This window comes from Rhinolophus sinicus, linkage group LG06 (genome assembly GCF_036562045.2).
Source record: "Rhinolophus sinicus isolate RSC01 linkage group LG06, ASM3656204v1, whole genome shotgun sequence".
NCBI classification, from domain to species: domain Eukaryota; kingdom Metazoa; phylum Chordata; class Mammalia; order Chiroptera; family Rhinolophidae; genus Rhinolophus; species Rhinolophus sinicus.
Window position 1 is genome coordinate 73,497,811 of NC_133756.1, and position 27,948 is coordinate 73,525,758.

General features: G+C 42.1%; 1 protein-coding gene and 1 long non-coding RNA gene across 2 annotated transcripts in view; both read left to right on the top strand.

The window, feature by feature from the left end:
* The window catches only part of LOC141572158 (uncharacterized), an 84,723-nt gene extending 70,362 nt beyond the window's left edge, over nucleotides 1–14,361 (top strand). The window contains exon 5 of the long non-coding RNA XR_012497338.1: nucleotides 10,935–14,361. This is a non-coding gene — a long non-coding RNA (uncharacterized LOC141572158). The remainder of the gene's footprint in view (nucleotides 1–10,934) is intronic.
* Nucleotides 14,362–17,642: 3,281 nt separating this feature from the next.
* On the top strand, nucleotides 17,643–27,590 carry RPP40 (ribonuclease P/MRP subunit p40). Its single transcript, XM_019710864.2, has 8 exons — nucleotides 17,643–17,832; nucleotides 19,449–19,593; nucleotides 20,675–20,743; nucleotides 22,183–22,278; nucleotides 22,990–23,115; nucleotides 25,451–25,646; nucleotides 25,771–25,905; nucleotides 27,039–27,590. The coding sequence occupies exons 1-8, from the start codon at nucleotides 17,710–17,712 to the stop codon at nucleotides 27,235–27,237; spliced, it is 1,089 nt and encodes a 362-aa protein (XP_019566423.1). The 5' UTR covers nucleotides 17,643–17,709; the 3' UTR covers nucleotides 27,238–27,590.
* Nucleotides 27,591–27,948: the final 358 nt, after the last annotated feature.

Here is a 27,948-nt window from a genome sequence, read left to right on the forward strand (position 1 = left end):
TTCTACCTGAAGTCTGTTTCATCTGATATCATTATGGCTACACCTGATTTTCTCTGGGTACCATTTGCTTGGAGTGTCAATTTCCACCCTTTCACTTTGAGTCTATGCTTGTCCTTGTAGCTGAGATGTGTCTCTTGGAGACAGCATATGGTTGGGTTTAGTTTTTTGATCCAATCTGCTACTCTGTGCCTTTTTATTGGTGAGTTCAGTCCATTTACATTTAGGGTGATTATTGATATGTGAGGATTTCCTGTCATTCTATCTTTAGTTTTCTGGTAAGGCTGTGTCTCCATTGTTTCTTTGCCTTTTTGTTGTTGTCTATTATTTCTGTGTGGTGGTATTCTATGATGTTTCCCTCTGTTTCTTCTTTTATTACAGTATGTATTTCAGCTCCGGATTTTTTTTGAGTGGTTACCCTTAAGTTTATGTAAAAGAAAGTTTGATATTTAGAGTATTCCGTTTTCTTCAGCACGTTTTCTTTCTCCATTCCCATATTCCGGTTCAGGCCTTTATCTCCCCATTTTTATGTTTTAGTTGCCACAAATTGTCCCTGTTGATGGTGGTCGGATAGCCTCCTTTAGTATTTCTTGTAGTGCAGGTCGTGTATTAGAGAATTCCCTCAGCTTCTGTATATCTGGAAAGGTCTTTATTCCTCCTTCATATCTAAAGGATATCTTTGCTGGATATATTATTCTTGGCTCGTAATTTCTCTCTTTCAATAGGGTGAATATTTCGTTCTACTCCCTCCTGGTTTGTAGAGTTTCTGCTGAAAAATCTGATGATAATCTAACGGGCTTTCCATTTTAGGTTACCGTCTTCTTTTCCCTGGCTGTATTGAGGATTCTTTCTTTGTCGTTGATTTTAGACAGCTTCAATATAATGTGCCTTGGAGAAGGTCTGTTGGGATTGAGGTCATTAGGTGTTCTGTTTGCTTCTTGGATTCGAGGATCCAGTACTGTCCACAAGTTTGGGAAATTCTCATCAACAATTTGTTTGAATATATTCTCTGTTCCCTTCTCTCTTTCTTCTCCTTCTGGTATGCCCATTATTCTTATATTGCTCTTTCTGATGGAGTCAGAAAGTTCTTGTAGAGTTCTTTCATTTATTTTAAGTCTCAAATCTCTCTCTTCTTCCATCTTTGTAATTCCTAGATTTCTGTCCTCGATGTCACTGATTCTTTCCTCCATCTGGTCAATTCAACTACCTAAGCTAGTTATTTCATTTTTAATTTCTTCTATTGAGTTCTTGATCTCCAGAAATTCTATTTGGTTCTTTTTTTTAAAATTTCAATCTCTTTCGTAAAATGCTCGTGTTGTTCTTTGATTGTGTTTCTGTGTTCATTAAACTGCCTTTCTGTGTTTTCTTGCATCTCGTTGAGTTTTTTCAGAACTGCAATCTTCAATTATCTGTCATTTAAGTCACATATTTCCATATCTTTAAGTTCCTTTTCTGGAGACTTTTCACTTTCTTTCTGAGCTGTCTTGTTGCCTTGGTTATTCATGGCAATTACTGATTTATTATTGCTCTTCCTAGACATCTATAGAATTGGCTTCTGCAACAGGTTGATAGGAGGAGGTCTTTCTTTTGTTTTCCAGTACTTGTTGGTAGAATGTTTTATTTTCTCTCCAACTGCAGCCTTTTTTCTCTCTCTCACATGGTAGTGCTCTGTTTTCTCTGCACTATTCCAGCTTCTCACACAATGGGGGGATTCCCTGGGAGACAGGCTTCTCCTCTGTTAATAGTTCGCATGGGTCACAGGGTGCAGTGTCTGTGTGGGTATGTGGAGAGCTTTTGAAGTTCCAAAACTCTTCCTGCACCAGATTCAGAGCCCATATGTTTTATCGGTTCTGTTTACTCCTGCAGGGATCTGCCCAGATAGGTGGGGCCAGGGGCGGCATGAGTTGTGAGAGGTGGCCCAGAGCAATGGCGGTGACCACCACCACAGCCGGTCCTGCTTCCACAGCTCCCTCCCCTTTGCCGGAACTAGTCGGGCTACGAATCTGTGTCCTCCATCCACAGTTTTCAGAACAGCAAATATTCTGTTCTTTTGATCTGACACTGCTACTGTTCCGCTTCTAGCACCGGGCAGGTGGGGGTGGGGCGAGTTCTGGGAGGGAGGGGGCGGCTTATCTCAGTGCCTAAAGCTTCCGTTCTCTGCTCGGCAGTGAGGGCTTAAACCACCGTTTTCAGCCTTCTTCCCTCAGTCTTTGCTCCGAGGTCTCTGCCGTGAGCATTGGGTTCAGCCGTGTTATATGCTGCCCCCTCAGCCCTGTGGGCCATAAGCGGAGCCCTAACAATCCGAGTTCTTCCCTCTCCCGCAGCTGCGGTAGTTCCAGGAAGCAGCGAGCTCGGAGCACTGAGCTGGGTCTGGGTCCTGCGCCCGCGTGGCTCCATCTCTGCACTTCTCCCTTCCCTCCTTCCCCGTTCGTGGGATTCACCCACCTTTAGGTGAATTCCGTAGTGGGCCTCTTCGTCTTGCCTGTCTGCTGTGCAGGGAGTCCTTTGTGGAGTTATTGTTGTTCGATTAGTTGTAAATTCCAGGGGAGCTTTACAGAGGCTCACCTCATGCCGCCATTTTGATCCGGATCTCCGATCGTGGTTACACTTTTGAGGGATGTTCTTTCCGGCCTCTCAAAGATGTGTTAACCCAAATGAACAATGGACGAGACTTAAAAACCTTTCACTAAAGAAGTTATAGGCTGGGGCGTATCACCCCTATGACCTGCCAGTTAGGAATTTATGATTTATTACAGCACTTTTTTTCTTCTACAATTCTCTCGTTTGGTTACAAGCCAGTTTGAAAGCTGCATTGATGACCAATCTTTTGGTCAGATAGTGCGGTCGCACAGTGCTATGGAGGCTCATTCCTTAGAAGACCCAGTGTCAACATCGTCTTGGTGAAATGGTGTGCCATTGGAGATGGGGCAATACTGTAACCATGGGAAGTGAACTGAAGACAGATTTTCCCAAAATAAGGATGGGTAAATGGAAGTCAGTCAAGTCTTGCATCCTTTATTGCAAGAATCACACTGGATCATTTCTATTCTGTGAACTATCATGATTCAAGTTTTGCTGTCTCACTATTTTTGTATTTTGCATCTAGTGTAACATTTACATAAGCCATAAAAACAGAATTAACAGTTATCTTATAGATGTTCAATAATCATAAACAGATGTACTACATAGGAAAGCCTAAAGAACATGTGCAACTCTTCTTTTAACTAATGTCATTAGTAGACAGGTAGAGACAATCAAACAATTGGTTTTAGAGTTAAACATCAATCTAGATATACAGGTCTGGTCAATGTCTTGGGATAGCTGTCTATCTCTGATATTAGTGGCTTCTCATCTTAGAGGAGTCTTTGATGTCCGTTGTAGGGTGGAGGCGAGTGTCAGAGACAGGGGTAGATGTCCTTTTTTTGGTTAGGTGCCTGATAAGGTCCAACAAGGTTGGAAAGTGCCTTTTACTTGATGTAAACAAAATCCAATAAACAAAATCTCTAGGTGGCAGTCAATGATCCTTAAAGTTTTTGTGTTCTTCCAATAATGTCAACTCATAAGTTCCTTCATCTAATTTAATTCCTGCTTAAATGAACTATGATGAATGAAGGAATGTAAAAACCAAAAAATGGGGTTTGCCAGGGAGCCATGAAAAGCCAAGTGGTCCTCTTGGGTTTCCCGTAGCCTCAACTGTTTGTTTAATTTACAACCATTGTGTACCCATATATTATACATCAGGAAATTTTTTTATCATTTACTTTATAATGCTTCCCATACTTCCAATTTAACATAAAACCAAGTCTCTTGAGGTGTTCCAGGGGTCCTTCTGGAACACCACAAAGTTATTCTTACGTATATTGAGATATTTTTAACCCTCAAAACCACAATTTGTAATGAAAACTGAGAAGTAAGCAATCAGCATTCTTTAGCTTTGCAAATTTATGAAGACATTTTATAACCTCTAGAAACATATTTCATAGACATCAAGGTCAATTATTAACATGAACTTCTTTTTATAAACCCAGGAAAATATAAATATTATACTTAATATCAATAACTCAAAAGATATGTCTGTTCTACTTAAACTAACAAACTTAAGTAACTTTTATTTATTAAAGATTAATCTTAGAGCATGTGAACTTGAATAACATTTAAGTTAATTTCTATATTTCTGAGAATTAAAAAATATCCAATACTTACAAGTGCTTGCCTTTAAATTAATTCTACCAATACCATCTGGAGGTAGAAAATTATCTCACATTTACAGCACACACATATAGAGATACACAGACAGACACAAACACATTTTAGCCATGAGAAAAACTCACTGGTTGATAAAAGAACCATTTGATCCAAATTTTGCCCTGGAGGCATTTACAATTTATATCTGTCTTTGACAAGTCAGATTCCAAATTACACTCCCCTTTTAAAATAAGGACAGCCTTACTATTATATATATATATATGGTCATGGCATATAAAGTACAGAACATAGTCAATGGTATTGTAATAGCTATGTACAGTGTCAGAGGAGTAGTAGACTTGGTGGGGTAATCACTTTGTGAGGGGCATAAATGTCTAATCATGTTGTTTTGTACACCTGAAACTAATAAAACATAAATAAATAAAAAAGAAAGAACTGTAAAAGCACACGGGAAACATTTATACTCTAACATTCTTTGTCATGAAATTGTGTGATAGATACTCTCATTCACCAATCCCAGGGTGGTGTTCCATGCACAGCAGGCACTCAATAATGGTTGCTGACAGACTGGAAACAAACGTCAACACTTCGGAATCCATTTAACATGTCAAATTGAGAATTTATCTCTAAATACTACATTTGTTTTTAGTTAAGATTGAATGCTATATTCAACAATTCAAAAAAAAAAATGACAGTTGCAATTCCCTAAGGAAACACACATGAGTGAATTTTTACCTGGCCTTATTTTCTTTTATTGTGTTAGAGAGTTATAGACTATGAGGGAGTTCTTCTGTGGATGACTACTTTATATCCTTGTGAATATCCAAGAGATACTTCTACAAATGATTTAATTTATGGAATAAATTACAAAAATAAAATAAAATAAAATAACAGACATTTTAATACTTCAAAGAACTGGGTTGACACCTAAATGACATCAGAGGTTGCTCCTCTTTTTTTTTTTTTTAATTTATTGGGGTGACAATTGTTAGTAAAATTACATAGATTTCAGGTGTACAATTCTGTATTACATCATCTATAAATCTCATTGTGTGTTCACCACCCAGAGTCAATTCTCCTTCCATCACCATATGTTTGATCCCCCTTACCCTCATCTCCCACCCCCCACCCCCCTTACCCTCTGGTAACCACTAAACTATTGTCTGTGTCTATGAGTTTCTGTTTCTCATTTGTTTGTCTTGTTCTTTTGCTGTTTTTGGTTTATATACCACATATCAGTGAAATCACATGGTTCTCTGCTTTTTCTGTCTGACTTATTTCGCTCAGCATTACACTCTCAAGATCCATCCATGTTGTCACAAATGTTCCTATATCATCTTTTCTTACCGCCGAATAGTATTCCATTGTGTATGTATACCACAACTTCTTTATCCATTCATCTATCGAAGGACATTTTGGCTGTTTTCATGTCTTGGCCACCGTAAACAAAGCTGCAATGAACATTGGAGCACACGTGTCTTTATCCATAAATGTTTTCAGATTTTTTTGGTAGATACCCAGGAGAAGGATTGCTGGGTCATATGGCAATTCTATTCGTAATTTTTTGAGGAACCTCCACACTGCCTTCCATAACGGCTGCACCAGTCTGCATTCCCACCAACAGTGTATGAGGGTTCCTTTTTCTCCACAGCCTCTCCAACATTTGTTACTATTTGTCTTGTTGATGAGAGCCATTCTGACTGGGGTGAGGTGATATCTCATTGTGGTTTTGATTTGCATTTCTCTGATGATTAGTGATGTTGAGCATTTTTTCATATGTCTATTTGCCATTTGTATGTCCTCTTTGGAGAAATGTCTCTTCAAGTCCTCTGCCCATTTTTCAATTGGGTTGTTTGTTTTTTTGTTGTTGAGTTGCATGAGTTCCTTGTATATTCTGGATATTAGGCCCTTATCGGAGGCACTGTTTGCAAAAATCTTCTCCCATTCAGTTGGTGGCCTCTTTATTTTGTCGATGGTTTCTTTTGCTGTACAGAAGCTTTTAAGTTTCATATAGTCCCATTCGTTTATTTTAGCTTTTACTTCTATTGCCTTTGGAGTCAAATTCATAAAATGCTCTTTGAACCCAAGGTCCATAAGTTTAGTACCTATGTTTTCTTCTATGCAGTTTATTGTGTCAGGTCTTATGCTTAAGTCTTTGATCCATTTTGAATTAACTTTGGTACATGGTGACAGATAGCAGTCCACGTTCATTCTTTTGCACGTGGCTATCCAATTCTCCCAGCACCATTTATTGAAGAGGCTGCCTTTCCTCCATTGTATGTTTTTAGCTTCTTTGTCAAACATTATCTGTCCATATTTATGTGGTTTTATTTCTGGGTTCTCAATTCTATTCCATTGGTCTATGTGTCTTGGTTACACTAGTGTATTCGATCTGTAACAATTCATCGAGCTTTACATGAATAATTTCTGCATATATTTCATTATGCATGTTATACATCAATAAAAATTTAAATATTACATACTATTTGCACAAAAATCCTAACTCAGTATCTCAGAATAACAGCAGCATGTTGTTCTGTTTCATTTTAAAGTGGAGCATGTTCACTCATAGCATCATCAGGTGGATTTTAAATTTCCAAAGTATTTATTAATGTCCTAACCCTTGGGTGACACCCTAGGGTCTCTCAATTTTTGCCTCAGTTTGGTAAGTGTAATGGTTTTGATTTTTTTATGAGGCAATTTTTTTTTTCCAGAAAAGTCCTGCCTCTTCTCCCCCCCCGCCCCCCCCAGTGATGCCCACCAAGGCCATAACCCCTAACTCAGTGCCTTTCACATAGTGTACACTCTACCTGTGGAACTGGGTTGAATCAGGTTGAACTGTGTTGAAGTAGCAGAGGTTGCCCTGGCAAGGATAGTACATAGGTAATGCAGGTGAGGCTGAAAGGCTACAAGTCAGCAGCAAATGTTTTTACATTTACTTGATAAACAATTTGCGAGTAGTTCACCAAAAGATGTTGGTTAAAGCAGTGGTTTTCAGCCTCAGCCGCACATTGTAACCACCTGGAGAGCTATAGATAATACTGATGCCCACGCCCCACTTCAGGGATTCAGACTTAACTCGTCTGTTGCAACTTGGATTTGGGGAATTTTAAAAGCCGCCACCCCAGATGACTCTAATGTGCAGCCAGGGTTGAGAACGGCAGATCCAGGGTAGGAATGCATTAGCTGCAAGTGATGTCCATGTGTGCTATGGGGGGTCTTAGAAAACAGCTATGTCCTGTTAAAATGAACAGATTACTCAAGATTACTTCAAGATTACTCAGCCATTTGGCTAAATTGTAGCAGGAGGAAATGTCTGCCAGTTGATCTATCTTTATGTCATTTGCTTTCAGAGTAAGAGGTTGTTTCAGGAACAGTTAGTTGTTTGATTTAGTCTGTGTTGAAAATCATAAATAGTCTACAAATACCAAAAAGGGATGAAAATAATTTGCAAACTTGTTGAGTGCATGATACACGTTTTCACATTTCTCCTGTGATTAGAAATGAAAACTATATTGCTGAGGCCTTGGTTTCCTAGTCAGTCATCAGCTGTTCCAATTCTCTCCAATCATTCTAACAGTATCTCGAGGGGATTACTCCCAGTGCTGCCAGGTACTAGATGGACTGAAATCTCAGAGGAATCCTGCTTCTACTGCAGAAGCATCTTTCTTCAGAACCCCAAATGATTACGGAGGCTGCAGGAGGAAAATGGTCTAGTGGGGGTGCATGGGCTCTGGAGTCAGGTGGAGTTGACCCTGAGTCCCAGCCCAATCACTTATTACCTCTGGGGCTTTGGACAAGTTTCTTGACTTGGAACAGTTGTATAAACCTTGTGTCATGCGGGAGACCCTGCTCGCTGCGCCATTTGTCGTGCAGGGAGACCTGCAGGGTCTCTGGTCCCGCTCCCCATACAAGAACGCAGGATATGGTGAGGCCAAAAAGGAACACCCACGGAGCCATAGGTAGGGGAGTCATACCACTATATTCTCTCTGGCGGCACTATACTCTCACTGGAGGCTGGATCCACACTGTCCGCAAACCGCCATCCACACTTGCCAGCCCAGCCGCCATCTTCTTGCTAGCCCCCATTCTTTCTCTTTCCTTCTCCTCTCCTAGCGTAGCCACAGCAGTTATATTGTGGCCAATGGCTCACTGGTTACAGCTGACGGCCAACTAGCCACAGCTGATGGCCATGCAATCACAGTTGGCCATTTACTACCTGAGCCAGCACCTGTCTATGTGAGGCCGAGAGCCTGGAAACTACTCTCTGGGGCTCCGCCCCCACACTCCACCCCTACAGGCTCTCGCCTCACAATCTACGCGACAAGCGTCTTCCATGAGGGACCTGTGCGAGGAGCCTGGGGTGAATGCAATATCCTGGACACAGCCAGGCTCTCTGGGCACAGCCAGGGTTTCTCAGGGCACCACCAGTGCTTCTGGGCACGGCCAGACTTCCTGGACTTCTTAGGGTACCACCTGTCTTCCCGGACACAGCCAGGGTTTCTCAGGGCACCACCAGTACTCCTGGGCACTGCCAGACTTCCTGGACTTCTTAGGGTACCACCTGTCTTCCCGGACACAGCCAGGGTTTCTCAGGGCACCACCAGTACTCCTGGGCACAGCCAGACTTCCTGGACTTCTTAGGGTACCACCTGTCTTCCCGGACACAGCCAGGGTTTCTCAGGGCACCACCAGTACGCCTGGGCACAGCCAGACTTCCTGGACTTCTTAGGGTACCACCTGTCTTCCCGGACACAGCCAGGGTTTCTCAGGGCACCACCAGTACTCCTGGGCACTGCCAGACTTCCTGGACTTCTTAGGGTACCACCTGTCTTCCCGGACACAGCCAGGGTTTCTCAGGGCACCACCAGTACTCCTGGGCACTGCCAGACTTCCTGGACTTCTTAGGGTACCACCTGTCTTCCCGGACACAGCCAGGGTTTCTCAGGGCACCACCAGTACTCCTGGGCACAGCCAGACTTCCTGGACTTCTTAGGGTACCACTAGTTTCCCCGGGCACAGCTAGGATTTCTCAGGGCACTGCCACTTTCTCTGGGAACAGCCACACTTCCTGGACACAGCCAGGGCTCTCAGGGCACTGCCACTTTCTCTGGGAACAGCCCGACTTCCTGGGCACAGCCAGGGTAACTTCAGGGCTCAGCCAGACTTCCTGGACTCAGCCAGGGCTCTCAGGGCACTGCCACTCTCTCTGGGAATAGCCCGACTTCCTGGGCACAGCCAGGGTATCTTCAGGGCTCAGCCAAACTTCCTGGACTCAGCCAGGGCTCTACTCTCTCTGGGAACAGCCCGACTTCCTGGGCACAGCCAGGGTATCTTCAGGGCTCAGCCAGACTTCCTGGACTCAGCCAGGGCTCTCAGGGCACTGCCACTCTCTCTGTGCCTCTCAGGGTACCCTGCTGGAACAACAGCGACTCACAATCAAGGTGCTTACATATTCTCAATGGCGGCCAGTCAAAAGACAAAAGCAAATATCCCCCAGTTCCACTAACAACAGTTCCCAAACAAACAGTCAAGCGGTCCATTAAATTAGGGATGGAAGGCAATTCCCCATAGTCCATAGTCATTCACCAGGGCTGTCCTGGGGTGAAGGACGACCTTGACCTCACCCTCATCTCCCACGGAGGACTCAGCAAGCGTTACCTCCTGGGACTACAAGTCCTGCATCCGGGCTGCCTGAGCAGGAACCTCCCGGCCCACAGGGCTGCAACGACCTTCGCTTTCTCCGGCCTGTGCTGGTTGGGGAACCGTCCACATCTTTCCACCTCTCCACGGGGCTCCATCTCTGCAGCAGCTGCATGGCTTTTCCTGTGCTGGTGGGAGAAACGTCCACGTCCTCCCACCCCTCCACGGGGGTCCAGCTCTCCGGCAGCTGCTCCTCCTGGTCTTCCTCAGACTGAGTGTTCATACACACAAACTGCTCCACCGTCCTTTGGAGAGCTTTGGCCGGCACCGTACCCTGCTCGCTGCGCCATGTGTCATGCTGGGGACCCTGCTCGCTGCGCCATGTGTCATGCGGGAGACCCTGCTCGCTGCGCCATTTGTCGTGCAGGGAGGCCTGCGGGGTCTCTGGTCCCGCTCCCCATACAAGAACGCAGGATATGGTGAGGCCAAAAAGGAACACCCACGGAGCCATAGGTAGGGGAGTCATACCACTATATTCTCTCTGGCGGCACTATACTCTCACTGGAGGCTGGATCCACACTGTCCGCAAACCGCCATCCACACTTGCCAGCCCAGCCGCCATCTTCTTGCTAGCCCCCATTCTTTCTCTTTCCTTCTCTCTGCTAGCGTAGCCACAGCAGTTATATTGTGGCCAATGGCTCACTGGTTACAGCTGACGGCCAACTAGCCACAGCTGATGGCCATGCAATCACAGTTGGCCATTTACTACCTGAGCCAGCACCTGTCTATGTGAGGCCGAGAGCCTGGAAACTACTCTCTGGGGCTCCGCCCCCACACCTTGTCTGCAAGAAAAGGAATAATGATAGTGATTACAAAGACAACAGTTGTGCTTGTCCCTCCCTGTACTCATGCCTGTTGCAATGTGACTTTACAGCCACCCCCGTGAGAGACAGAATCTGTCCCCCCACACTTTGCATCAGGGCTGCCCTTATCAGCTCTGGCCAGTAGAATGCAGGGGCTATGCCAGCGTGCCAGCATTGGATTAACTAGGCTGAAAAGGTCTTAGATGCTTCTGCTTTCTCTTTCAGAACCCAGCCATCTGCATGAGAATAAACCCATGTTAGCCTGCTGGAGGATGAGCCACCACTGGGAGTAGAACCGTGGTGCCTGGTCGACAGCCAGCTCACCCCCAGAAGCAGAGCCCCCCAGTATACCAGCAGCTGCCACACACGCATGAAGTAGCTCAGCTGGGAGCAGAAAAAATGGTCCAGCTGAACCCAGCCTGACTGCTGACCCGCGCAGTCATGAACGAGTTAAGTACTGGGTGGTTTGTGATGCAGCCATAGCTAATACACACACCCACTGCAGACAGGATGCCAGGATTCAACGATGTGTTAATTACAAGTTACTTGGCTAACAGCAGGCACCTATAGATGCTGATTTCCTTTTCCCCTTATTTAAAGTTGGATCTCTTGAGTTATACATAAATACATGTAAACATGTATGCATGTAATTAAATTCTCACAGTACCCCATGCCACAGGAGGAAATAGACAAGAGTCCGATTTCTAGAGCTCAAGGTCAGATTGCATAATAAGAAATTTACCTTTAATTATTCCCTCCAAATCTGAACTCTGGAGGTCAAGGCCATGGACAGATCTGACTACATGGGGTTCCCTTCTCTTGGGGCCTCATCTTCCTTTCACTGCTGTCTGATCTCATAAAGGGGGAATGGAATCACGCCAAGAAGCAGTGGTCATCCGTTGGAAACTTCCTGCTTGCACCCCTCTGCTCCCTCTCAGGGCACTGTCTCTCTCCATCTTGGGTCTGAGGAATTATTCCCTCACCTCTGGCTGAGATGGGGGTTCAGGAACTCTACCTCTCTGAAGTCATGGGGAGTGACAGCCCTTAGACCTGCACTTCCAATGTGGCAGCCACTTACCACACGTACTGAGCACTTGAGATGTGGCTGGTCTGAATTATTATGTACTAGGTGTATAGAATAGAGTGAATTTCAAGATTTTTTACACAAAAAAATGTAAACTATTTCATTAATAATTTTATATTGATTTCACATTAAAATAATATTTTGGATATATTGGGTTAAATTATAATATTACAATCAATTTCACTTGTTTCTTTTTATTTTCTTTAATGTGATTACTAGACGATTGCCTCCCTTTTCAAACCTCAGGCTGCCTCCTCAGAAGACCAGAGGGCAAGAAGATGATGAAATCTGAAATTTTTGAATCATTTGTCGTTTTATCGTTTCCATTTGTGAATAAAGGATTTAATAAAGCTTTTTTCGCTCATGTAACCTAAAGTTGAAGGTTTAATATTAAAATACCTATCCTACACTCGTTTCAACATCGTGCTAGGACCCGCCACTGTTTCGCAGGGCGCTGCAGCCATGTGGAGACACTGTCCTCATCCTTAAGCCTTTACTATTTGGAGAGCTCAAGGATTGGCTGCAGGACCCCTTGTGTTCAGGTTTCTTAGACTTTCTTCCCCCAGTGTGATTAAAGAACAAGGCCAAAATTAAGTTTGCAGCCCTCAGAAACCAGAGGATTTGTCTTTCTGTGCTGTGGCTTGCCAGCATTTTTAGTTTCTATTATCAGAAATACCAATTGCAGGTCGCAGCCAGGAAAAAAGACCATGAGGAATTGAGAGTCACATTGCACCTAATCTGCACAGGCACGTGCACTGCTAAAAAGGGCCATAACTTCCAAAAATCCCTTAAGTTTCCAAGACTTAGTCCACACCAAGCATTAGACTGACAGTGCCCTGTGCCGCCAATGGTGTTGAAATGTGACTACGGATGCTGAATCCAGGGCAGACAAGGCTGTGTGCTGTGAAGGGAGCCACGCATCACAGAAACACGAAGTCACACTTCAGGTAAAGCAAGCACTTTGACCAAGGTTAGTTGACTCAAGGCAACTTCATTCTTTTTCTTTCCCAATAAACATTTTTAGGGTTAGAAGCCCAGACTCCATGTAGGAATGTTTTGAGGGCTGCTCAGCACTGAGTACAAGAGGAATAAAGGAGATGAAACCCACACTTTAATTGTAAACAAATGCGTCAGTGAAAACATTTCAGATCCGTAAGTGCATGTATCTATTAATCATCACAGTAATTTGAAATGCAAGGAAATGATAAAGCATGTGTCACTTATAGGTTTCTTTTTCTCCTGTCCCCTCTTCATGTTAACATCTAAAGTTCCTAAGTACATAGATACTCTTTATGAGAAAAAAAGAAACTCCCATTGATATCAATGTAAACATTTAATATTGGACAATTAGTTTTTTCATTTTCTATTTTGTCTGTATTGTTAAAGAGGCAAAGATATACAGTTCTACATCTCAGATATTGCATTTTTGTAAAAACTGAATGTAATAAGCTTCATTCCCTCAATTATTAACAATAATTGCAATTTGCCCGTTCTCTGCAGAATACACTTCCAGGAACTGTGGGGATGTGGAAAAGAAATAAATATTGTTCCTATGAGATGGTAAGTCCCTTGAAGGCAAGAACAGAAGATGGTCTCTCTGGTCCTTAGCAGTGTCAGGCACACTGCAGGCACTGCAGAGGTTGATGACTGCATGAATGAATGAATAGGGTACTTCCAATGGGCAGGAAGCCCCGCCCACACCTGGCACTGCCGATGGCCATGTACACACGGACACGGCCTGGACCCCCACTCCTGAGAATTACACTTGCAGCACACCACTCCCTCCCTGCAGCCCAGGGCAATGACTCCAGCTGTTGGAGAACTAGGGGACTTATCTCATCCCATGCTCTTAGCTCACCTTCTTTCTTCCCCTCAAAGTCTGCACCCAAGCTACTCTTCCACTTTAATTGTTCCATTGCTCAAAGCTCCAGTCATTCTACCTCAGGCAGCTCTCCTCCTGCCTTTCTTCCCTCCCTCATCCCTGCTGCTGTATCGCTTTCTTTCATCAGTTTTTGTCTCCTTCCCTTGTAAAATAACTCTTCTACCACTTTCTACCTCATTGGCATCCATTTGGGAATCAGAAATTCACCCCACAGCTTAGTATTCCACTTTTGGAATAAGTCAGTCACACTCTGGAATAAGCACCAGTGCCATCCACCTCCAGAGATCTTGAAAGTAGTTTAAGATCCTTTAGAACCTCCAGAGAAATCTTAATCTTTCCCATTTCCTTCTAGTCAAGCTTTTTTTCCTCAAGTACCAGCATTGAAAATAAACAGTTTTAAAAATTATTGTGCCAGCAAGAAAAGGAATGAAGTACTGATTATGTTGTCATACAGATGAACCTTGAAAACATTCTGCCAAGTGAAGGAAATCAGTCACCAACGTTTATTTATTATGATTCCATTTATACGAACTGTCCAGCAAAGAGAAATCTACAGAGATAGAAAGCAGATTAGTGGTTGCTAGGGCCTGGAGAGGACAGTGGGGAGGATAGGAGAGTGGTAGCTAAGGGTGTTCCTTTTTGAGGTGATGAAATGTCCTAAAATTGACTGTGGTGTTGGTTGCATATATCTGTGAATATACTAAAAACCATTAAATTGTACACTATAAATGAGTGAACTGTACAGTATAGAATTGTTTCTCAATAAAACTGTTTTAAAATTTTAAAGTTATGAACTATTTCATACATTCAAAATTATATTTTATATATATATATATATATATACATATATATATATATATATATATATATATATATATATATATATCCTGTACCTGTCACCTGCCTCATAAATACAACTTCACTGGTTTTGAAGCCACGTGCGTGTCCTTCCCAATACAACCCCTTTGTGTTCTGCTTTTTCTCTATATTGAGATATAGTTGATATATAACATTGTTAGTGTTCTGCTTTTAAAATACTCCTTCATTTGTACACTTCCATGTACTGACACAGCCTACAGAGTTGCCATTTTTAATGTTTGTGTGCTTCACCGATTTCTAACCAGTCAGAGGGAGGACAGCTGAGGAGAGAGGAAATGCCGTCTGACTTTGCACCTTGAGCAGAATTTCTGAGATTCAAGTCCTCTCATGGGGTGGACCATGGAGTATCGTTGGGGGCCATTCGTTTTTTCCCTTGCAGCTGCTAGATCCGGTTTCCACTCTGCGTGCCATCAGAGGGCAGTTTTGGTTTTGTACACTAATAAGGGTCCATTTGTGGTGGCTGCCTGGAGCCCTGCACTGGAAAGAGTGCTGAGGTCAAGTTCAGGTTCGGCAGGACGGAAGCCTCTGATTTATTACAGGCATCTGCAAGTCAGTTCCCAGCACTGACATCACTGTTACTCCGACTTGTAAGGAGGCGATGTTAAGTGTCTCCAGGGCGATGCTGGGCACCGAAAAACAGCACTTGGTCACTCCAGGAGCTTCTGAGCTGAAGAGCTCTCTCCTTCCACCACTGCATATTGCTAGCTATATTTCCATATATATTTATAGGACTGCAATTGTGTTTTGGATTTGCACCCTGACTCAGGAATTAATTTATTTAAAAGAGTATTTCAACATTTTCAAGGAGTCGAGCATCTTTCAATTCTGGTTATTTCTAATTTTATTGCACTGTAACCCCAAAATGTGGTATGTAAAATTTTTGCCCTTTTAGATTTACTAAGTATATTTTTATGTTTTTTAAGAATACAAAGGTATTTTTATTTCTTTGCAAGTCTGTTGACTTAGTTTTTAAAAACAAAATCATTTTGTTACTATATAGTGTTGTATCTATTATGTTTTTGTTTCCTGTGCTTTTTTCCTTTTTTAGCCTTTTTTTTTTCTGGCCCTTCATTCTCTCTCAGAGTTTTCTTTCTATGCCCTATGCTCTAGATCTAATACCTGTTTATCAGTTAAGGTTGCTTTCAGTTCTAGAAACCAGGAAATCTGACACACAATAGTATGAACAAGGCTATGGTAGGCGGCCACAGAGGTGGGCAGGGACCAGGTTATCTAAGTTTTTATTCTACTGCAATGAGAAGCCAGCCCCAGATTTAAATGGGGGGTGGAGGGAGGTGGCATAGATCATGTTTTTCATGTGTTCAAGAGATCACGCTGGATGCTGAGTGGAGGGTAGACTGTAGGAGGGCAAGACAGCAAGCAGGGTCAGGAGGGTGTGCCTCGCAGCAGACCAGGAAGAGAGGAAGGTGGCTGAAACTGGTAGTAGGAATGGAGAGAGTCAAAAGAGGTTGCAATCAGGATGCATGTTGCAGGCAGAGCCAACAGAGGATTGCATGTAGGGTGTGAAGGGAAGAGTCAGACATAACTCCTGAGTGTTCCCCACAGGGAAGAGAATCCAGGCAGTTTTCAGCAGATAGATGTATTGAAAGCTGTGAGACTGCGGGATCATTCTGAAAGGTCACGCAGGGAAGAGAAGGGGGCTGAGAATCACTAGAGATCTGGTAGAGGAGCAGGAGCAGAGTAAGGTGTGGGGGGATCCAAGAGATGGGGGGGGTGTCAAAAATCCAGAGGAAAGTGTTTCAAGAAGGAATATTTTGAAATGTACCCAGGGATCATTACAGGCACAGAACTCTGGGAAGGTAGGCTGAAAGGACTCCTCAGGCCCAAATTTACTTGAAGCTACAGCTTTAATCTATAAAATAAATGGACTTTTGCCTTCTGTTTCATAATACAGGCACACCCCACCACAGAACAAATCCTCAAATAATGTATCCCTGGAAAGACACCCCTGTGTTTTGAATACCCAAACTGCACAGCAGGTATTTATTGCTCAATACATTTTTCAGCTGATATTTATATATACCTATATAAAATTTATATTGAGTCTTCAAAATTTAATAAAACTTAGTTTAGTGGCTTGCTAGAAAAGCTTCATCTTGCTCCCAAATACAGAATCACACTATCACTTTGCAAAGCTTTGGAGTATCAACAAAAGAGATGAACTTATCTGATGTGGCTGCTTTCGGAGAGGCCACTGATACTCAGTTGTGACCAAGAAGCAATGTTTTAGGCATTTTACATCCAAATATCATATTTGTAGCTTATGTCTAGGTGCCGTATTGTGATTTAGGAAATTGGTAGATTTTTTCAATTGACTTGCTATTTCTTATAATTTTTTCCATTGAAAATAGGTTTTCCTTATTTTTTTCAGAGACAGCCTGATATTTCAGGCACAGGTTACTCACAACTGGCAAGGGATTTTCCAACTTTGTCTTAAACTTTTAATACTTACCTTGTAAATTACTTAACTTGGGTTCTTCCAAATTTTATAGTAAAATTAATGCTCCAGAAAGTTGTACCACATATTCTGCTGTTTGGCATCCTCTCTGCACAGAATTGGGGCTGTGCATACTTCAGTCTGAGAAGCAGCTAGTAAGGTAGTACTTGAAGTTTATCAGAAAAATTAAATGGAAAATAAATTATTACTGTAACCCCCAACAGCAACAAATTACTAAGAGGTTCCGGAAGGATAATTAAAAAGGGATCTTAAAAGTGGTTCCCAAGGCGTCTTATTGTAGTGCGGAAAACAGAAATTGGGTATTACTTTCCAAAACAAACTTCCTTAACATTTTAGGGAAGAGCAAGGTGGGGGTGCGCTCCTAGGGAGGATTTATGGCGAGACAGAAGTTGGGAGGGATGGAGGGTTTGGAGAGAAAGGTGGCTTTGGAATGACAAGTTCCACGTTCCCAGGTACCAGGTAATTCCATTTGACTCAGCGAACTTACGGTGTCAGGTACCCGTTAGTGAGTTTCTACTTGGATCCGAAAGAAGCCTAGGTCAGCCGGCACCGCCAGCTCCACTCCCACCTGGGGGTGGGCCTCAAAGAGCGCCGCCGGGCCGCACTGCGCATGGCTCAGGGGCGGGGCGGAGGGAAGGGGCGGCGCGCCAGGCTCCCGGAGGTTCTGTGGCAGGGAAGCATGGCCACCCTGCGGGGGCTGAGAGAGGTACCCCGGCACTTGCTGGTCTGCGAGAAATCCAACTTCGGCCACGACAAGTCGCGCCACAGGCATCTTGTGGAGACGCACTACCATAATTACAGGGTGAGTCGGGCCGCCCTGCGCTCGCGAGCTGGAGAGGCTGGTGAAGCTCCGCACTCCGCTCTGCGCGGCGGGCCCGCCCTCGGCGCTGGGGGCGGGGCCTTCGCCGGGAGAGCTGGGAGCTGTAGTGTCTAAACGGGTCGGCGCTGGTTGCTGGCGCCTCAGCCGGATTACAACTCCCAGGATGCGCCGCGAGGGGCGCGGTATCGGCCCTGGGGGAGACCTGGGCGGTGCGCGCCGCGAGCAGGTTACTCCTGTCCCTTCCCCGGCCCGTTTTCAGAGCCTCCCGGGGAGGGATGTGAGGGGCAGGGCCGCGACTGTTGCGAAGTGCAGCCGCCGGCCGGCCTCGTACAACTCGCTTTTTCCCCACATGGAAACCAGACTCGCCTCTTCCCCACCGCCTAATTCCTTCTCCCACCCGTGTGCCTGTGGATTTTTCAGAGCATCGTGCGGAGTCTACGCCCAGATAAAGACTTACTTTTCTAAACTACTTATGGAAACTGGATTGATATCTGAGAAACTTTCCACTTTGCCTGCCCGCTGCCCTATGTGTACTCAAGACACACTGTGCCATTTCGCCAGCTTTGGGGAGAAGTTCGCTGTGGTGGCCCTGCTAGCGAGCACAACCAAGAGTTTTACGAGGGTGCTAACAATGGCTGTTGTTGCTTCGTGAAAATGTCACCCTCGGGGGTGCCTTTTCCTCAGATGTGAAAGTCGAGGCATCTCAGTGAGGTTAATTATTGGTTTATCCAGGATCTCTTGTGAGTGGAGGAGAACAACCCAAATTCCCAGTCAGGTGTCTATTGGGCTGTTTTCACCAACCCATTTAAGTGGTGAGACCTCCAAAAAATCAATCTCAAGATGATAATGGTTTAAGCCCTTAGCACGTTAAATTGATCAGCCTGATCTCCACTCAGGCCCGACTGGCCGGTTTCTCAGAGACACAAGTGCTGACTCTGGCCCTTCAGGGACAGACTGGTGTGTTGGCAGCTTTGACAGAGCGATTTTCAATGTGCGGAGCCTTGGGCAGCGTGTGAAACCCGTTAGGTTTAGTATCTCTGCTTTGGATGGAAAGCTCCTCACAGATAGTAGTCAGGAACGTATGCCTTAACTCGCCAGGTCTGATCTGTAGAATTTTTCTGTCTATAAAATAGAAACATCCAGGAGCACTTCTGCTTCCATGTACCCTCCTAATAATTGGTTCTGAAGGGGTAAATTCCTTATGCTCTAAGAGACAGTTCCTGTGATTCAAACCCGGTACCAGGATAAACAAATTTAGGGATATTCAGTTGTCCTATTTTGCCTAAAAATTAGTAAAAGTAACAGGACATATTTATAATGCTTCTTTATAAAAAAAAATATATATATATATATTATCACGACGTTTCCATTAATTTTTTTTTTTGGCTCATTCTCTTTCCTATACGATATTTGAATACAGAAATGAAAACTTGAATTGTCAGGTGTTTCTTTTCCTGAGATTGGTAAGTTAATTAATAAGAGTTTTGTAGAACTCTATGGGGGAATAGTTAGCAGCCTTCATGATGTATATCATCCCTAAAATCCTCGGTGTTGACCTGTGTGAAAATAAAACTTGTTTATATTACACATTCCAATAGGTTTCATTTCTGATTCCTGAATGTGGTATACTGTCAAAAGAACTGAAAAACCTGGTCACGGAAACTGGACCCTATTACTTTGTGAAGAATTTACCTGTTCATGAGTTAATTACACATGAATTCATCAATACCTTTGTAAAGAAAGGTAAGAAAAACCATGCAGTGTCTATGAACGTGGCAAGATGAGGAAGTAGGGTTAGATCACATCACAACACAAGGATTTTTCTCTTGTGTTAAATCGGGCCTACGGAAATAGTCCGTGTGGTCAAGTACATGCATTACTCTCCCCATTCCTCAGTATTCTCGCCCTGCTCTTCCACATGCTTTCATTAGGTGGTGGTTTCTGATGACGTTTGTCCACAGGTGTTGCTTGGGGGTGTTGTAACATGAAGGCATCCCTCATCTTAAAATAAAGATTAGTGAAGAGGAAACCTTTTGATCTGTATATTGAAATTCGGTGCTGTTGGGTGTGTGCCTGCAAAGAACAGTGTGCTCCCAGTTCCGTGTTTCCCTGAAAAATAAGACCGGGTCTTACATTTATTTTTGCTCCAGAAGATGCATTAGGGCTTATGTTCGGGGGATGTCATCCCAAAAAATCATGCTCGGGCTCATTTTTTAGTTAGGTCTTATTTTCGGGGCAGCACAGTAGTTCCTACAACAGATATCTGAAAGGTTGGTTTCGGATAGCAGCTGTTTTGAAGTTTGATGCTACATTTTTATTATTAATAGTGTGGACACTGGCTATAGTAGGCACTTTTACATATCTTACCCAATTTAAACCCTTGCCACAACTCTATGAAATAGGCCTATGATCCCCATTTTACAGGTGAGGAAATTGAGGCTGGGAGAGATTAAGTAGTTTTCTTTACACAAGTTCCTGGCTCATTTTGATTTTTAACCTGGAACTGTGCCTCTCAGGTGTGCACACTTACCTAGTATTCCACTTTGTGCCTTTCTGCCAGCATCCCCAAGGCACACACGCCATCCTGAGTCCATTTCCTGCTTGGTGGTAGTCAGCTTATACAAACAGGTCTTGGGCGGGGGTTGAACTAACTGCTTGGCCTTTCATGTTCTCCAGGTTAGCATTGGCAGGTTTTAGGTTTACTGAGTGAGCTGGAGCAGTGATCTGGATGATTTATTATCACGTAGAAATAATCTGACTTTTGCAGGTCTGATTGTTGTTTTTTTTCCTTGCCTTAATTTTTTCTCTGGGCTTTCTCTTACAGGTTCATGCTATGCACTAACATACAATACAAATATTGATGAAGATAATACTGTTGCCCTGCTGCCAAATGGTAACAACACTCAGTTTTTTCTTTTTTGTTTAATTATAGAAGAAATACATACTGTAAAAAAAAGAAGGCAAATCATACAGATGTATATAAAGTGAAGGATCCCCCTTTCATCCTTATTTCTTCCAAACTCATTCCCTTTCTCAGAAGGAACTGTTGTTAATAGGTAAATGTTCATTTTTCTAGACATTGTCTATGAATTTATACACACACGTAAAGGTGCTTTTCTTTTTTTAACAAATTACATCATATTATGTTGTTTCTCAATTTGCTTTTCCCCCAAGCTATATATCATAGACATCTTTCCATATCAGTGCATATAGTTCTAATTTACTATTTTTAATGCCTTGAAGGTATGCCAAAGAAGAGGTATACAATGGCTTATTTATTCCTTCTTCAGTAAAACTTAAATAAATTTCTAGTTTCACTATTATAAATAATATCTTTGTATGTATAATGTATAAACAATACCCTTCAATTATAAATAAGATATTTGTGTATATAAGTAATATCCTTGCAGCGGGCCTGCCGCCACGAGTCGAACGGTTCCTGACAAGGGGAGTGGGAATGAAAAAAGGCACTCACACTTTGATGATGGCGATCGCGGACCCCAGTGTTCCTGGAGACGCTGAGTTTATTCTGTCCCCAGAATTTATACCTTCTGTGGACGTGCAGTTTAACAAGTACAAAAATGCATTACCTAGTTAACAGTAAAACTTTAACTTTAACACAGGAGACACAAAATTTACTGAAACTCCCAAATGTAATTATCTTATCAATAGCCCTGATAGGCATCAGCCTTCTGTTTTGGGAACTGGCCACTCCCACCACATTCCTGAGCAGCATGCAAGCTCTCTCCAGATGCAGACAGAGACAATTGCCTCAGTGGGAGGAAATAGGTTAAGTATAAACTGAGCCATTCTGTTAAGGCTTTCAAGTTAACTGCAACCATGGCTCCCCACAATCCTTATATTATAAATAAGATCTTTGTATGCAATTTATTGCACTGACACCTAACTGCTCAATTTGCCTTTCTTTGTTTTTTTTTTTTTTTTTAAAGATTTTTACTGGGGAAGGAGAACAGTGTGTATTTCCAGGACTTTATTGGGGAACGGTGTGTTTTTCCCAGGACCCATCAGCTCCAAGTCAAGTTGTTATCCTTCAATCTTAGTTGTGGAGGGCGCAGCTCAGCTCCAAGTCCGGTCACTGTTTTTCAATCTAGTTGCAGGGGGCGCAGCCTACCATCCCATGCGGGAGTCTAGCCGACAACCTTGTTAAGAGCATGCGCTCTAACCAACTGAGCCATCCGGCTGCCTCTCGGCAGCTCAGCTCATCGTGCCGTGTTCAATCTTAGTTGCGGGGGTGCCTTGCTTTCTTTTAGTCAGTAAACATAAGTCATATATTTGACATCTCTTTTATGAGAATTATTATTTAATTTATAGGGAAATTAATTTTATCACTGGATAAAGACACTTATGAAGAAACTGGACTTCAAGGTCATCCATCTCAGTATTTTGGCAGAAAAATAATGAAATTTAGTAAGTATTATGCTTGCTTTATCAGTTTCTAACAAGGTAGTAATCTTGTAGCAATTTAAATTTAAATGTTTGAATTGCCTCTGTTTTCATTGTTCAGAAAAAGTATGGGTTCTTCTTGTCTTTAAAGCTTCTGACTCAAGCGGCTCTCGGTTGGACCTCAGAGAGGATAAGATAAAGCTGTTGTATCTATTTCTCTTAAGCTGTAGGCTGCATCTTATAAAGGTTATAGAATTGGAATGCTCCATTAGATATTTATGTTTTGGGTCAAAAATTCAAAGTAATGAACCCAAGGTAAGAGTCTATAACTTGTTCTCAATAAAGAATTTCCTTTGATTTTCCTAAGTCCCTGATCACAAGTAGAAATGTACTTACGAGTGAGGAGATGTGGTTCTGCTGGCAGTGTCTGGCTTGAGCATCATTGGTTAAGGCTACCACCTCCTTACTTAGAGTTGACTTCCCAAGGACCTCTGCCCTAGGTCTTTGACCTAGGAAAATATAAATTAAAAACATCTTTTATTAGTTCTCAATGCTAGAAATGCCCATTGAAGGCAAAGTTTTGATTTGGTAATCCAAAGAGAGTACAGAACAAAGTAATATTTACTATCCATAAAGATTCCAAAAATTCTGATTTTTTTTTAATGTAACACTTTTTCCTCAGTGCAAATTGTTTATATATGAATGAAATATTTATTCCTCTTTCCATTTTTTAAGTTGTTTCCATTGATTTGATGGACTTATCTTTGAAGCCGGATTCTAAGAAGTATGAAAGAATATTGTGGTCCTTCAAAGAAAAGAAACCATTGAAATTTGATTTTCTTTTGGCTTTGCATCATACAGGTATGGAGAATAAGTTATGAAATAATATAGTGATTTTGAAATCTAATTGTTAATTAAAGGAGAATTGTTAATTAATGGAGAATTGAATAGTGATTCATCCCTATGGTCAGGGATAGTATGTATATATACATGTAAACATTATTTAGGAAGCTGCTTTGGCCTGTCTGACAGCCCAAGAACCATACTGTGTTTCCCTGAAAATAAGACCTAGCTGGACCATCAGCCCTAATGCGTCTTTTGGAGCAAAAATTAGTATAAGACCCAGTGTTATTTTACTATAAGAGTGGGTATATAACAAAACATAACAAATATAACATAACAATATATACCGGGTCTTATATAATTTTTGCTCCAAAAGACACATTAGAGCTGATGGGCCGGCTAGGTCTTATTTTCGGGGAAACACGGTAGTTTAGAATAATCTATGGGTGCAGCCATCTGCCTCCGTCTCCTTGGGTTATGTGTAGATCCAAAGATCTTGAGAGTGGCTACAGAGCAGCTAATGTTTATCTGTTTCTCCCCTTCCTTCCTCAAGCTTATCTCAAACAGCCTTGGCTGTAATGTTTTCAAATAATACCAACGATAGTTATATATACATACTTCTTATTCATTATTACATAGTAAAAGCAGCCATACCATTTTAAAGGTTACATTAAATTTGTTGCAGTTTTTAATTGATTAGAACACTAAATTTAATTCAGAGTTTCATGGTCACCAAACATGTTAATCTACTTACAATTGCCATGTGCCTTGCTCCTTGTAAAAGTGCTTTTGGCCCATCGTAAAATTATAATGAATCTGATCATCACAATTCTGATGGCATAGTATTCTCTTTTGGAGACAGGGAAGCATATAGGTCCATTTTAGAGATATGCCAATCTGTCTACCCCTAATGGGAAGTTTCTGGTTACTGGGTGCTCCAGGTTGCTTGCATGAGTCCTGGGTATGTAATACTTCAGTGCTTCTCCTTCTACTTACGGTAGAGATCCAAGAAGGCAGAGAGGTGGACTGACGCTTCAGTCACATGGAGTCGTCATTGAGAACCATCTGTGCATTGGGTTCTGGAAGGCTGTGTGTTCCTAAGATTCCTAATTATTTTAAGAGCTTGTCAGGAACTATGAAAGGTCTGAGATTTTACCCTCGTTGCAGGGTAAGAAGTTAGCCTGCACAGTCTCGTGGATGCTGACAGAAGACATGAAACTCCTGAGTTGGAGACAAAAGACTTATGAGTTGTGATCAAAAAATGCGGTGAATGTTTAAATTGGAAAAACAAACCACATTTATTACAGCAAAGGACACATTGTCATTAATCCTCCTCAAAATATCCCGTCGTTCTTGCCACTTTCTGAAGCAGTTCTGGAAGTCCTCTTTCATGAGTGTCTTTAGTTGCACTGTCATGGCTGCCTTGATGTCCTGAATCGATTCAAAACATTTTCCTTTTATGGTCATTTTGACTTTGGGGAAAAGCCAGAAGTCACACGGTGCCAGATCTGGTAATAAGGTGGATGAGGACACACTGTAATGTTTCTATTTGACAGAAATTGCCATACCAGAAGTGATGTGTGACAAATCGCGTTGTCATGATGGAGGATGAAGTAAAGACACTCATGAAAGAGGACTTCCAGAGCTGCTTCAGAAAGTGGCAAGAATGATGGGATGTGTGTTCGAAGCAAGGGGGAGTATTTTGAGGGGGAGTAATGGCAATGTGTCTTTTACTATAATAATTATTTTTTAATTTAAACATTCACCATATCTTTTGATCACACCTCATAATTTTTCACATTGGTTTCAGTGGCCAGAGTCTCAGTATTTGCACCAGTTCACCGAGTCCCAATTCCTACAGGGTGGGCCAGGTGATGCCGCACACACAATAGGTTATGTTACAGGAGAGGAACCTGGAGCTTAAGGAACTCAAATCTTTTATACCTTTGCCCTGGAGGGAGGGAAAGAGACATTACTTCCATTAGACTAGACAGTAAGCAAGCCTGCCCTTTGATCCAGAGGGGACCGCTGTTTCTGTCTTCCAGGGCTATTGGAGAGTCCTTGAAGATACACTGGATTACTGGGATTACAAAAACAAGCCTGAATGAGATTCTGTCCTCTTTGTTTCTTTTCCATTTCCTTTATAGAGATTGTGCAAATATGCTCCTCTGTAGAATTCACTAATTTTATTTGTACATAAGTACTTCTTTTGGCTTTATTTATTAAGTCGAAATTATCTTATTACAACAAATGATGATACTAGTATGGGTTGAATCTGATGGGATGGGGTAGTTTTAGGGATTCACGGAACTTGTTTACAATATTCAAATGGTCTTATATGGTTTGTTTTAAGGTGTAGAAGAATCGATGATGTCATACTTTTGCAATTACCAAATTCATGAACATCAGCCAAAAATAGCAGTGAGCACGGTGACAGATCTGCAGTGCCCAGTACTGCAGAGCAGTGAGCTCAGGGGAGAGCCGGAGGTGTCATGCAGTGCTGGGGAGCTCCTCGATTGGCTGGGTGCCGTCTTCTGTAACGCTAAACTGTGCGTATGAGAGCTCCTGCGCCTCGCAGGGCTCTGGCTGGCTTCTTGTTTTTCATAGGGGCTTAGTACTTTGAAAGTGATTATGTGCCTGATATAAATGTTTTCTCTTCTTTTTTTGTGACAGAAATAATGAGCCTAATAGTTTCATATCAACCTATTGTTGTCCTCAGCCAAGCACAGTGGTGGCAAAAGCTTATTTGTGTACAATCACTGGTTTCATACTTCCAGAGAAGATATGTCTCCTGTTGGAACAGCTGTGGTAAGAACACGTTTGCCTTTTCTATCTTGCTTGTCTGTGCCAGTGTGACATTTTAGGGACAGTGCTACTGCTCTGAATTTCAGGGTCCTCTCACATTTCCCTTTTTTTCTTGCTGGGGCTCACAGTGTAGTAACATTATCATCTTAAATGACATAATTATCCGTGGTGATAGGAAAATGTTATCGCCATGTACTTGGCCTTATGAAAAGACAAAGAGCAGGGCTTAACTGCTTCTTGAAAGCAATATGCTCATTTTTCTTGTTCTCCCGGACCATATTGGTGCAATTGAAGTTCCAATGCCACCTAAGAAACTAGCAATACTCTGTGGAAGACATTATGGTCTCTCAAATATTGGAGTTCTGCAAAATGTTTCATTTTGAAACGGTGCAAAAAAGGAGTTAACCATCTCTGAATCGACATCATATCTAGGATCTGTTCTAGCTCTAACATCCTGTGAATCACTGGCATCAGTAATATGCTCAGGATTGTATAACATAGTATTAATTTTTATGTGGAAATAAAATAAAATAGGAAATAAAATAAAATAATTTCCTAAATTAATTTTTATGTGGAAATAAAATGCTAAGTTGTATCTAATGTCAGGAAACTCAAATCCCATATTGAAAAAACTGCAAAGTAAGAATAGTGTTTTCTCAGACTTTACTTTGAAAATGTCTGAGATTGATGTCTTGAGGGTTTTCCTGTTTAAACCCAGCATTCTTTTTCATATTTATTAGTTTATGCTTTGATTTTCTTCAATAAGAACGTTGAATTTTTAAAAACCTGATAAATTATTCTGCAGTGTTTCAGTTAACAGAGACTCTGAAAACAGCACTGTGAAAGGGGGGGAAAATATTATATACTTTTTTGCTTTTTGAATCCTACATGATCTTCCACAATGAGGGCAGGAAAAGCTAAAGTTTGTTTTGTGTATTGTATATTGGTTAACCTTTATTGAATTCACAATATAACATCAGGAATTTAATTTGCATGTCCTATTTTTTTTTATAAATAAAAGCTAAGGTCCAAGCTTCATTGGAACATCAGAAATATCACTTATCCTAAATAAGTAAAAAAAAAATCTGAACATTCTTAACTCTCCCTGTTTGTTAAGAATTATCTTTCTTTTTCAGTCACTACTTTGATGAACCAAAGTTAGCTCCTTGGGTTACGTTGTCAGTTCAAGGCTTTGCAGACAGCCCTGTTTCATGGAGAGAAAATGAACATGGTTTTCGAAAAGGAGGAGAACATTTATACAACTTTGTGATTTTTAATAATCAGGACTATTGGCTTCAGATGGCTGTTGGGGCAAATGACGACTGTCCACCATAAAAATGCAAAATTTATAGTCATGTTTATTTATGTATATGCTTTTAAGATTTCTGAATGGTAAAAGGACTGTGTGTTCACTCACGCTTGTATTATGGTGTCATGTCTTAGGTTAGCATCTATTAGCATTACGCTCTGGACTTGGGGCCCATCCTGTGACTGCTGCTAGGCCTGTCACCCAGTGAATAGCTCACAGTTGATTTCTCGCTGTCAATATAAACACAGGGGTATGGGTTACTGCATGGTAGAGTGGGCCAGGGAACAGGGATTATGGGACCATTGAGTAAGATGTATGCTGTTACTCAGGCACTTGATTACAACTTTTTCACATAATAAAAAGATATCCTCATATCATATTTACCAGAGCTCGTCTCTGCTTTAGTGTTGTTCATATATTACCTCATTTATTTCTCACATGAATCCTATGAGGAAACAGGCACAGAGTATAAATAAGCTATCGAGGTCACACTGTTTGTGTATCTGAGACTTGATCTCAGGTCAGCTGGTTCCTAAGTGTGTGTTCTACTCTCCTGCCTCTGGATCAGAAGGGATAGCTGAATACTATTAGATTGGTGCAAAAGTAATTGCAATTTTTGCAATTATTTTTAAACCACAATTACTTTTGCACCAACCTAATATATATTGTTAAAGAACAAGTTGAAAGAATTGTTTTTCCAGCTGTATGTCTGATAAGGACTAGCTTAAAACAACTAA

What these genes read in the sequence shown, in the direction of transcription:
- RPP40 (XM_019710864.2), top strand. Translation starts at nt 17,710, where the DNA reads ATGGCCACCCTGCGGGGGCTGAGAGAGGTACCCCGGCACTTGCTGGTC. An exon ending in TGTTGCCCTGCTGCCAAATG is followed by an intron (nt 20,744 to 22,182) that starts GTAACAACACTC and finishes TTTAATTTATAG; the next exon opens with GGAAATTAATTTTATCACTG. An exon ending in GTCTTCTGTAACGCTAAACT is followed by an intron (nt 25,647 to 25,770) that starts GTGCGTATGAGA and finishes TTTTTGTGACAG; the next exon opens with AAATAATGAGCCTAATAGTT.